General features: G+C 36.9%; 1 protein-coding gene across 1 annotated transcript in view; it reads right to left on the reverse strand.

The window, feature by feature from the left end:
• The window catches only part of Rnls (renalase, FAD dependent amine oxidase), a 626,870-nt gene that overhangs the window by 54,154 nt on the left and 560,171 nt on the right, over window positions 1-12,545 (reverse strand). The window contains exon 5 of the mRNA XM_021192765.1: window positions 2,923-3,096. Within this exon, the coding sequence (XP_021048424.1) occupies window positions 2,923-3,096 (174 nt within the window). The remainder of the gene's footprint in view (window positions 1-2,922; window positions 3,097-12,545) is intronic.

A 12,545-nucleotide genomic window follows, 5' to 3' on the forward strand; every position in this document is an offset into this window, starting at 1 on the left:
CTGAGTAGTACTCCATTGTGTAAATGTACCATATTTTCTGTATCCATTCCTCTGTTGAGGGACATCTTGGTTCTTTCCAGCTTCTGGCTATTATAAATAAGGCTGCTATGAACATAGTGGAGCATATATCCTTACTACAAGTTGGAACATCTTCTGGGTATATGCCCAGGAGAGGTATTGCTGGATCCTCTTGTAGTACTATGTCCAGTTTTCTGAGGAACGGTACTAGTTTTTGATTCAAGAAATTAGCCTAAAGTCTAGATACGGGGTGTAGATACAGAAACAACAACATGAACCTTACTTGCCCAATTAGATGTCACTGTTGCTAAAATACAGGGAATTGCTTTATAAATGCATCGATATTGTGTTAAGTTAGCTTGACACACTTAGTACTGTGGACTCTGGTAGAAAAAAATAAAAGTGCTTAAGTGAAGGCAGTAAGATTTTATGTTAAGAAAAGTTATCACTTCAGGTATTACACAAGTTAATGCATGCATAATAGGTTAATTTCCATATAATTGACAAAGAAAGGTAGATATTTCTTGGTGACTTGAAACATAACAAAACATGGTTTCTGACTCATCTGGCTCCTCCGTTTTAAAATTGTGTGGTTGTTGATATTAAGAGAAATTTAAATATCTATTATTAAAAAATTGACAGCCATGAGAAATTCTTGATCTTATGTTTCACCTTTTCAGATCCATTCAGTTTTATAAAGTTTTACTTCAGTTTAGTGCGGGTGCTTTCCCACGCCCTCCCACCTCATTTGTAGAGAAAATTTAGTCTGCTCAGGGATAGGACTATCTCTTTCTTTTCTGACTTTCTTGGTAGAAAACATTACTGTGTGCTTTGCTTGACCCTCTGTCCCTGACTGCTCTTTTTCCTCACTGTGCCTTCTTGTCCCTGGTAATTCCACTTTCATGTCTCACATATTGTATGGCTCCTTCTTAAATCCTGTTTTGTTTTGTTTTTCTCTCTCATAGTTCCCTTTTCAGTTTTGTGTAGATATAAAAATGGGAAGATAGGTTGAGTATGGCAGCAGAGCCTGGAATTCCAGCACTCAGGAAGCAGACAGGCAGATATCTATGGAGTTCCAGGTTAGCCTGGTCTACATAGTGAGTTCTGGGCTATCTAGGGTTACATAATGAGACTCTTGTCTCTAAACATGTGTGTGCACATCTGTATCTATCTATGAGAGTACATAATGCTATGACAGTCAGCCTCCTTGGAAGTTGAACTCTTGGGTATTTGTCATAGTAATAAAAATACTGATCAGCATAGAGTTAAATCTATGAATTTTTTCTTCATTTTATTTTGTGCTAAGGATTTAACCTAGAGCTTTGCCTGTATCAGACAAATGCTCTACCACTGAGCAGCAATCTATGTTTCTAACATATCACTCTATGAAATAGATCAGTTTTTCATACTGGATTATTTAATGACCTCATGTTGTTTAAACATGCCTATTTTTTTTTGTTATGTATGGCTAAATATATATCCTAATAGACATTCCATCTTACGAAGGTACACCCCCAAAGATAATGTCTTATTCATGGTATATAACTTGAGAGGATCAGGGATTATTTTCATTTCCTCAGAACAAAGCAGCTGTAGAGTTGTGACGATCACATGTAACAGCTAACGTCCATAGCTGTTACAGGGCATTTCATGAGCTGCTGATTGTATATAGATGTGGTATCATGTTAACATAAGCAACACAGCCCTTGGGGAGTTTTAAGTTATAAAAGAAACATTTTTCTTAGATTGTGTGCTCTGATAGAAAAAGCAGCCTAGACCTATCATAAAATTCTGGCAAGCCAAGAGACATTAGTCTGTGATTTTATCAGGCAAGACTTCTAACTAATGGACTGATGAAAGCATCGCTGTGCAGTGAAGCACCATAACAAACTCCACTGCAGTTCCTCTTGCGAGTTTTGTCATCTTAGATCATTGCAGTTTATTTATGAAAAGCATTACCCTAGGCATCACCAAAATCTCACAGCTACGAATGCACACTCATGTTTCTTTTCTAAAATGAATCAGTTACCTTTTCCTGTGACTCAATCTTTCTTCCTCCCTCCTTCCTTCTCTCTCTCCCTTCCTTCTTTTTTTCTTCCTTCCTTTCTTACTTAACTTCTTTTTCTCTTCCCTCCTTTCCTCCCTCTTTTCCTCCATCCTTCCCTCCCTCCCTCCCTCCCTCCCTCCCTCCATCCCTCCTTCCCTTCCTCCATCTCTTCCTCCATCTCTTCCTCTCCCTGTTCCTTCCTTCTGAAGGCCAGGTTGGCTGCTTCTGCCTCTAAAACACATGGTTTTGTAAATCAAACTTAAGTTTTAAAACTGTTTTCTACCAAAAGGTAAAGTGTAGAGTTTACTGAACCCTAGGAAGTTTCTCATGAAACATTTGCCAGACACTTTAATCATAACCAATTTTGCCTCATTTAAAAAATGAAATATGTACAGACATCAAAATAATATGGATATGATAGATTTAATAGCATGGTAAAATTCACGTTTTAATCTAGCCAGGGAAGCTTAGCAGTTATTAAACTAAAAAACAAACAAACAAATAAACAAACAAATAACCCAAAGGAATCTCACTAAAATACAGACAATAAGAAAAATATTTGCATATACATCAATCCAAATTAATGCAATAGAACATAGGTCAATTTGAAATCTTAAACTTTCAGACACTATTTTTATGAACTCAATAATACAACCCCCATGATGGATGATTGTCTGAGAAACCTTTCTGGGTTGCACTGTGTATTTCATAACTGAGCAAATGAGACAGTAAGTTTTATCTCCTGTGGGTTGGAGTTAAACACTTGTCTGCTTACCATGGGAACACTCAGACACCATTTTCCTCAACCTACATCCACCACTGCTCCTATGTTTAAGGGAAATCATGAGAGTACTAACCTATATTGCGCTTCTTATTATCAATGGAGATGAAGCATATGGAGGGGTGATTGCTGAGGTAGCGGCAGGACCAAGGGACATCAATCTTCATGTCTACTTCATAAAAGAGGCCCAGAGCATAGCGAGAGGAGTAGCTCACAGCTGTCAGTTGCTGCCTCTGGCGTTCACTAATTACTGTGGAAGAAAAATCAAAAACAACCTCAAAACCATCATCTTCCCTTTTAGTCATCAACTGCAAAGTTCCTTTAAACAAGTCCCAACTGTCTACAGCATTCCTGTCTTACTCGCCATGAAACCTGAAAGGGAATGTGACATGCTCTTTGCTCTAGTTTCTTTCCAGAATGTTTATGAATGTTGGCACAGTTGCTTTCAGTAAACTGAAGAGTTGAGTCCATTAGACTACCTACTGATCGAGTCTCTCAAACTCTGGCTCTTAGTTGATGCTCTAGCCACACATCCCTTTTGCTGTCAAGGGCTGTCTGCTACCATTGTGGATTTTGTTTACTCTCCATCTAACTGTGTTGAATGCTTTTGCTAATTATCATCATGAGGTTTCACATGATTAAAACTACAGTCTTATAAAGTTGAGTATTATTTCCATGTCATAGGTAAGTGGACCGATTCTTCACCTCTTATGGCCCTGTCATTATTTCTATGCCACTTGATTTGCCTGTCTGCCATCTTTCTATTGTTGCACAGTAGTAGATTTTAGGCAGACAGCCACACCTCAGTCATCAGTATGATGGGGCAACCCCTGCTACATCTCCTCAGCAAGTCCCAACAAGGTTTATGGAACACACTAAGGAAGTAGACTACTTGGAAAAGACTCATGCAATGAGAAAGATCTCTGTCTAAATGAGCTTCCTATTATCAAGGACCTTAGGTCAGCCCTCAGAGAAGTGGCTTTAGAAGTATAAAGAGGTGGGAAGAATATTCAATACATTATTGAAGCACAATAACAGTCCCACACGTCAGTAAAAACTACAAATATCGTTAGAGTCATAGTTGGCCAAACAGTTTTAGAATTAGTGTTGAATTTCATCAAAGTCTTGGTAAAATACATGTTACATATTTTTATTTTTTATTGAATATCTTATTTATTTACATTTCAAATGTTATCCCCTTTCCTTGTTTCCCCTCCACAAACTCCTATCCTATCCTCACTCTCCCTGCTTCTATGAGGGTGCTCCCCCACTGACCCACCCATCTACTTCCCTCTCCCCACGCTTGCATTCCCCTACACTGGGGCATTGGGCCTTCACAGGACCAAGGACCTCCCCTCCCTCTGATGCCAGATAAGGCTATTCTCTGCTATGTATGCTGGAGCCATGTGTACTCTTTGGTTGGTGGTTTAGTCCCTGGGAGCTCTAGGGGGTCTGGTTGGTTGATATTGTTGTATATTTTTCAATATTCTTATTTCACATTTCCAGAAAACTACAAATTGGAGAGGTTTAATTATGGGGACTCATCTCGATGAAGCTAGAATTCTCACTTTTAGACAAGGACACATTGTTGTCACCTCAATCACCCTGGTAAACTGAGTTCCAGAATGAACTCAGACACTGACTTTTCTCAGGCATTGAGGATTATTTTACACTCAGGAGGAAATGCTTCTTCCAAGCATCATTGTCTGCCTTTTTAGGAAGCTTTACCTCCTTAATAAACAAATGCCCATCTGACATTAGCCCCATTATATTAAAAAAAAATGAAGGATCTCTGTTTTATTAATTTAATGCACTTTTCAAGTTATGGCTTGATACTGAGTTATGCCTGCCACTTTCTGAAAGAGAAGAGGTGAGAGCTGAAATTCAAGAAATTAAGCTCATTTCCCCAAATTGTCCATTTGTGGAATTAAAACCACAACCAAACAATCTTTAAATTAAGAAAACTGAAAACAAAGCAATCAACAAACCAAACAAATTTGTGAGCTACTGAGTACACACGAAGGCTTGAAATGCTTTCTTTCAAATCTAAAACCTAAGGGTCAAGTAGGTCGACAGCCAAATTGGATCTCACCTCCACCATATTTGTACACTTAGCTAAAGTTTAAGCAAACCGTCAAGTGGTAAATCCCTTTGGGTAGCCCTTTGAAAAGGTAATTGGTATCTACAGAGAAAAAGCAACTAACCGTAAACACCTTGTCCGATGGGGTGTGGGAGGTAAGACTTCTGACTGAAACTATGCAATTCTCAACAGACTCACTTATCAAAAAACGTCAGCTTTAGGGTGTGAAGATTCTGATTTTTGAAATACAGGTCAGACCTAAAACCAGCCCCGTTTTGCTTGAAAGAAATTTCTTGGGCTGAAGAAATTAACTTTGAAGGATGTCAGTTATGTAGGTAAATGTGTACATATATTCCAGAAAGGAAAATAATAATTATCAAGTATCAAGGTATAGAATAAGATACTCGAAGCCTAGGAGTGGTGGTGCATCACTTTAATCCTAGAACCCTGGAGGCAGAGACAGGCAGATAACTATGAGTTTGAGGCCATGTAATCTGTGTAGTAAGTTTCAGGACAGCTTAGGGTTGCAATAATGAGGCCCTGTCTCATTATGGGAAAAAAAAAAAAAAGACACACAACCATAAAGCAAGCAAGGCTCAAATGAAAGTACATAATCTGTATAATCACCTTTTACTTGAATGCTACCATCTGCCCACTAGCTTCAACTAACAGTGAGTGAACAGGATTACACAGTATCTTTAGTTTGTGCAATATGTACTTTAATAGTACATAATCTTCAATTAATCTATCATTTTATATATGTATACAGAATATATATGTATGCATGTAAATTATAAGATAAAATTTATGATTATCATGGGAGTAAAAATCCTAAAGTGTGGGGGGAAGAGAATTCATTAGTTAGGGACCTATTCCGACTGTGTGGTACTTGCATCTGTGTCTTCATGCACATTTGTGCACATGTGGGTGGACAGGAAAGGAGAGGAGGAGAGGGCAAGAACAGAAGACTTGGGCTGTACATCTGAGTAACATTAAGTAATTTAATTTTCTTAGTTTCCTACTGTGACTCAGTCCTCTAGTTTTGGACTCTATTTTCAAGGGCAGATACTATGTATTCTTCCTGTTTTCTGGTTTTGGTGACAAAATAGTCATCCATCAGGGTTGCTTACTGTATGTCAGGTTCTCATACTGACCTGAGGGGCTTAAAGCAGACAGAGGAAGCAGGCTTTCTCATTTCACTCTCAGTACTGGCAGAGAGGCAAATTCTAAACGGCAGAGTCACTTTATTTAGAATCTACTTAGAGAGTAAGAAGTAGAGAAAAGAAAGCAGCTTTAGGGGCACTTTACAGGTTAGGACAGTGTGGCTGTTTTATGTCACCTGACAGAAATATGTCTCCTCAGAGAATTTGATTTTGGTTCCCACTGGAAGCTACTACTGGTTTGTCAGTCTAAGATACACATGACTTGCTTTCTGTTGTAATAACTGTAAGCTTGGGTAAAGGAGAAGACTATAGACATGTAAGAATGAAATGGCTAAATGGCTATTACAATTATTACAACAATCTTTGATTTTCTATAACAGAGGAAACCATAAACAGTTCCATTTTAGCTAGAATATATATATCTATACATCTAATATATATGACATATGCACCTAATATATACAATATTACATGTTTATTCATGTAAGCACACACACACACACACACACACACACACACACACACACACACACACACACACTTGATCTTAGCCAAAGGGCTGAGAAGCGATACATACATACATACATACATACATACATACATACATACATACATACATATAAATATATAAATAAAACTCTGAGCGTTTGATGTTGTCTGACTTTACTGTGTAGTAGTTCCTTATATGGATGTTCTGGGTGTGAACCTTGCAAGTGGAATGCAAAGGCTTTCTCCCCAGAGGCTTTTACTCCTTTACTCTTTTAATTAACAGTGTGGTTTTGTGTAAAGATTTTCTAAAAGTTTATCATTTTTTTTCAATGATAGCAGTTTTATGTCTCTGGTTATAAGCCTTTACCTAGCATCCTACTTCAAGGTCATGAAACAGGAAAATACTCTGGGATTTTTTTTTTGAAGATTTTAATGAGTTACTGTTCATGAGGCTTGGATATTGTGCTGAAGGTTAAGTCTGATATGGTTGCTACTACTGGCTTGGGAAGTTGCCACAAGGGAAGATCAATTCAAGGATATGGAGAATGCTACTTCATTTTATATATCCTAATTAAAGAAGCAATTACTTTATTATTAAATAATCACAGCATAAAATTAATAACTAGATTATACATAATGTGATTATATAAAATGTGAGGTAAGAACTATATCTCATGGGTTTTGAATGTCCAGATTCTGTGACTTGTTCTTATGTGGGCATTATCAACTATTAATGAAGACATCCCCATGTTAGATTTGGTAATTTCATAAGAATATAATATGAAACAAATTACTATGTTGTCAGTATCCTGAGAAACAACAATTACTGTTTTCATAATCCTATTCCTTTCTTTCTTCCTGGCTTGGACCTTGGGCAGAACTATATTCCGTATGTGCTTTTCTGGTCTCCTCTAGGAAGGCAGTCAAGCAAAGTCCGATAACGTTCTCCTCTCACGAGTAGCAGAGATTAACACCTTAAAATCAAATTCATGGGCTATGCAACATGCTGGGTGAAAGTGTCTTGTAGTTCATGATGTGTGCACTGTTTTGCATGGGATTGGTTCTGTCCCCTACTGTTGTCTTCTTCACCTGGTATTGACATTTTGGGCATGCTAAAGAATACCGTGATGCTGATAACAAAGCACCTGTCCTCACGACTACTGTGTGTTCGTTGCTAATACTGTAGTCAATAGCAACACTGTTCACGCCAACGTTTGCTTAAGTCTCAACTTTCTACCACAAGTTCATTGCTTGAAGCTAATTACAGAGCACTGCTTCATCCTGGTTTGCCACCATATAGCTCATGTGCAGTGGAAGTTAGGAGGGCAACTCGTAACTGATCAGATCAAGGGAAACTGCCCTTGGTTTACTTATTGTTTTTACTTTTATGTTGAATTCAAGAGAAAGCTCATGCACTGTACTGACTTAACTCCCAAGACCAGGTCTTCCAGCTCTGTGGATGCACAAAAATAAAGCTATCTTAGCCAGAATAGCTGTTCTTGCTGCACTTAAAAAGGATGCAGGCATAGAACCAAAAGACCAAGTTTTTATAAATAGTCCCCACAGGAAGCTAGTATGGAGCTTGACAATTTACTATTTGAGAGTCATTCCTTTTGTGTGATAGTGTCATCACAGGAGTGGTCTTCTTTTACTCCCCCTGGAACAAATTGAGTGTGCACTTGGACTCCATAGGCATGGCTGTCGTTAAGCCTGGAAGCACAGTTTCAGAAGTACTTCTGGCAAGCAATAAATCTAGAGTTTATTGATGACAGACTTCAGCAGTTGTAGTTATGTAGGAGTTCCCTGGGGAAATATTTCTTTTATCCTGAGAGGCATCTCTGGAGCCAGAAAAATCTGGGTCTGAGTTTGGTTCTGACATCTGTATGACCTTACTCAAGTTACTTAATCTCCCTCAGCATCTGCTTGCTTGTAAAATGAGAATAATAATAGTCCCTGCCTTAAAGGGCTCTTAAAACATGAGATTAGATGATAGAAAGTACTTAACACAATACCTAGTATATAAAAGAGAACTGCAAAAACACAATAGGATTGGTTTTTAAAAGGCTTTTGAGATATCTCTGAGTATATCTTTTGTGTTTGTATGTAATTATGTATCTGTTCACACACACACACACACACACACACACACACACACACACACACACACACACCATGAGTCTTTCCCTTGCTAACCATATGCTCTACCACTGAGTTACACTTCAGCCTGGACACATCAGGACAGTATAACACTAACAATACTCTCTGACTTTGTGTCTCAGAGCAGAAGATAGAAACAAAACAAGAGAACATTTAGTGGATCATTTCACAAACTAAAGTGTTTTATTTTGAAGGAAGGTGTGTATTTTTGAAACCCTAGTGCCAATTGTGATTTTTTTTTTTTCAGAAAGAAATCTGTTTTAGAAGGTTGAAGATTTAGCCATTTGTCTTTGGAAATGAACAAAATCCTTCATTTTGGATAACTTTCCTATCACCAAGGATAGTTTCAAACTAGTGACCCACCTTATTAGGCTTCTTAAGAGCTGGAGTTATAGACATGTATCACTAAACTTGGATACCTTTCTTAATGTTAAATCTAATCCAGAATTAAATATGAAAAATGAATTTTTTCTATGATCACTTGATGTTGTATTTTGTTGAAAATTTTAGTATTAAGCTATTTTTATACAAACCAACTATTACCCAAATAAAAACAGTTAGTAAGTTATCTGTAGTTAATATGCATAGATTTCTTTTAAGTTTATGGGATGAATTTCAGAAGCATTGGTGTTCAAGGGAAATAAAGTTTCCACTGAGCAGGACCAATTGATCTTCATACTTCCTAGATATGGGATACTAACAGTCGGTGCATTACATAGAAGTAACTATTTTATTAGCAGAATATCACTTAATTGATCACAACTTCATCTTAGTTTGCTCCCAGAGGAGATGCAAATAATCGAGGCAGATTTTAGGAGCAAGTTTTTAGGCTTTCGTGGTTGTCCTTTCCACATTGGACAGATTCTACTCTAAAGGCCTTGGCATTGGGAAGGCCCAGTGAGCCATTGTCCCTCATGCATAGTGAATGAGTTCTGTTTTCTCCCCAGATTCAGGGAGAGGTGATTTTGTGTCTTTGTTTCTTTTCTCTTTTTCTGACTCCCTACCTATGTAACAACAAAGAACATTCTGCCAGGATAAAAAGATGTTTACATTCTGGATCCTGGTAATCTTCTATTACCTCTTTGCCTCTCTTCTCCCTTCCCTCAGTGACCAAAGTCAGCGTCTTCAGCCTTGCAGATGCAACTGGCTCCTCAAGAAGTCTTATGATTGACAATCACTGTATTGCAAACTCTCCCCCGACTCTTCTCTACCTGAGGCTTCCTTGAAGCTGAAATGACATTTGGTTGTTTCTATAGCAACAAGTTCTAACCACACCATTATGAAAAGAACTAGCACGTTCAGCTGTAGAAACTGTTTTCTGATATAATGAAGGCTTAGTTAATTTAAGCATTGTTGACTGCAAGCCCACTATGCACTATGTCAGGCACTATAAATATCTCTCTACTAAACATTTACTAGAGTGGAAGACAGATTTTTAGATAAAGATATAAACTAGTTTCATTCTGGTTACTGACAACTTCATCCTCAGGAATTTTCATTTGAGGGTTTCAGAATCTAAATGCAGTTGGTCTTCTGGTTCTCCTTTTAGAACATATATTGTAAGTCAGCAAACCACAGTGAAGTGATTGGAAGTTGCCTTCTTTCTTTCCGTGCATTCTAAACTTTTTGCCATCATTCTTTCTGCAGGAAAAGTGCTGAGAATATGAAAATAAAGCATTGTGTCTGCTGTTATAGAAAATGTCACAGAATATCATGCATATTTTACAGTCATTCTTCCTAGCCTAGCCACTTAATTACTTCAGGCCATGCCATTTATGAACAATATAGTTGTTCTAAAATTCACAACAATAAAAATTTTATTACATGCCACCTCTTATTTTCATACAGATATTATATATATTTATGTATATATGGGAAGGGTCACTTCGTACTGAGACTTAAGAGAATTAATATTCCAATTCAAAGCTTTCACAGTTTTGGAAATCATAAAACATTGTTTGCCAGGACCTGGAGTCTGTGGTATTGAGGCAAAATGTCAGAATCTGCTGGAATGAGCTACTCAAAAAAATGTTCATTTTGGATTTTGCAGACCCACAAGCTGCTTTTCTATTTACAAAGTAACCTACCCACAATGCTTAGCTAAAGCCAAACCAAATAAACTGAGATAGGATACAAAAATTATAAGTGGCACTAGCCTTCATTTAATGTAATCTCATAGGATTTTGTGATTCAATAATTATACTTTGATAAATAACACATTTTTCAATTTGATGAAAAGCACAATTATTTTTGAGTTTCAGATCAGCCCGTTCTTTTCAGTTTTTTTTAAAAGAACATTATTAATACACACTAGGGAATATTATTCATTTTTGTACCTTTTGTTGTTTTGTTTCCCTTTTATCCATGATATTGAACTGTAAATATTTACTGTAAGGTTTTGATTATCTTCCTCAATTTCACATTGAGGGCAATGAGATCAGATTGCTATTTAAACAGAACGTGCAAAGTAAGTAATCGTTTTATAGTCTGAGTTCATGAGGTCAGGGATGCTTGGGGTGAAAACTAACTTATACTCTGGTTTTCCACTTAGTAACCATTTCACTGTGCAAGCTTCCGTTTTGCATAAAGATTCATGTGCAAAAGGGGGAAATCTGAGCGTGATCCCATAAAAATATTACCTTACTTCTGTTCCGAGTGAAGCAGACTGAGTGACATAGCACAGTCAATGTCTCTGTGCTGGACTTAAGGTAGGGTTTGTAAACCTAGTGTTTGTACTCCATTAGCAGTTTCAAGTTCATAACCTTTGATGGCTGTCAAAGTGAAGTGGCAGGAGAACAGATCTGCCTTGTCCTCAAGCATGGCTGGAAACCTTGCACTTTTACTTGTTCACTAGGGTCCCATCCTCAGCTTTATTTCAATAACGTCAGGTGCCAAACTCAGAGGGAGGTTATGAAACTCACAGAACAGACCATAGTGCGATCCAACTGTGTGAAATATATGCAAATCTCCTGTATGTACTATGTAACTAACTATAAAATGGGCATGATATGAACACCATTAGGACAGTAAACAAGCACAAATTCACTCATAGTTACAGTATGATTATTGGCTTTGGTAAATAACATAAAATTGAGGAATTTTCTTTTGTGAAAATAGAAACTGTTCTAATAGATTTGGTAAGAATATTGTCACTTCTCATATAAATAAATTTCAATATTAATCATCACTAAAAGTCAATCATGGGAGGAAATTTTGTATATTGGAAAATCCTATTTAAGTAAAACATCTTTTTGACTTTTTAAGATCAGAGAAGGTTCCCGTCCCTTCCCACCAAACACCCACACCTTTGTCATTCTCTTCCACCTTTCTTGTCCATCTCCCAGTTAGACAGCATCAGAACAGTAAAAAAACCTGCTACAGTGTGCTCACTAACACCTCTCATACTGAAGAGACAGTTGAATCAAGGACAGGGGACTTATTTGGGCTAATTTGGATGTGAGATTAGGTTGCTATTAAGGCACAATGAGAAAGGTTAGTAATTGTTTCATATACTAATAAACTGTTTTTCTTCAATTTATTATCACATTTATTTTTATTATTTAATAGTAAATACCAAATATTTGTTAAGTATTTATGCATAAAATCTATTATTATATAAAATTTATACTATTTATTTAATATGTGATTTATTATCATTTGCCAAAATTGTATTTTATTGTATAACCTAAGGATTATTTTAAAATCAGAAAATTTGCATTTTGTGATATTTTATTGTCCTGTACTCACTGTAGATAGTGAGGAGTTTCATAAAAGATATTTTCTTTCTTCTTCTTTTTTTTTTTTTTTTTT

Source organism: Mus pahari, chromosome 1, assembly GCF_900095145.1.
Source record: "Mus pahari chromosome 1, PAHARI_EIJ_v1.1, whole genome shotgun sequence".
NCBI lineage: Eukaryota > Metazoa > Chordata > Mammalia > Rodentia > Muridae > Mus > Mus pahari.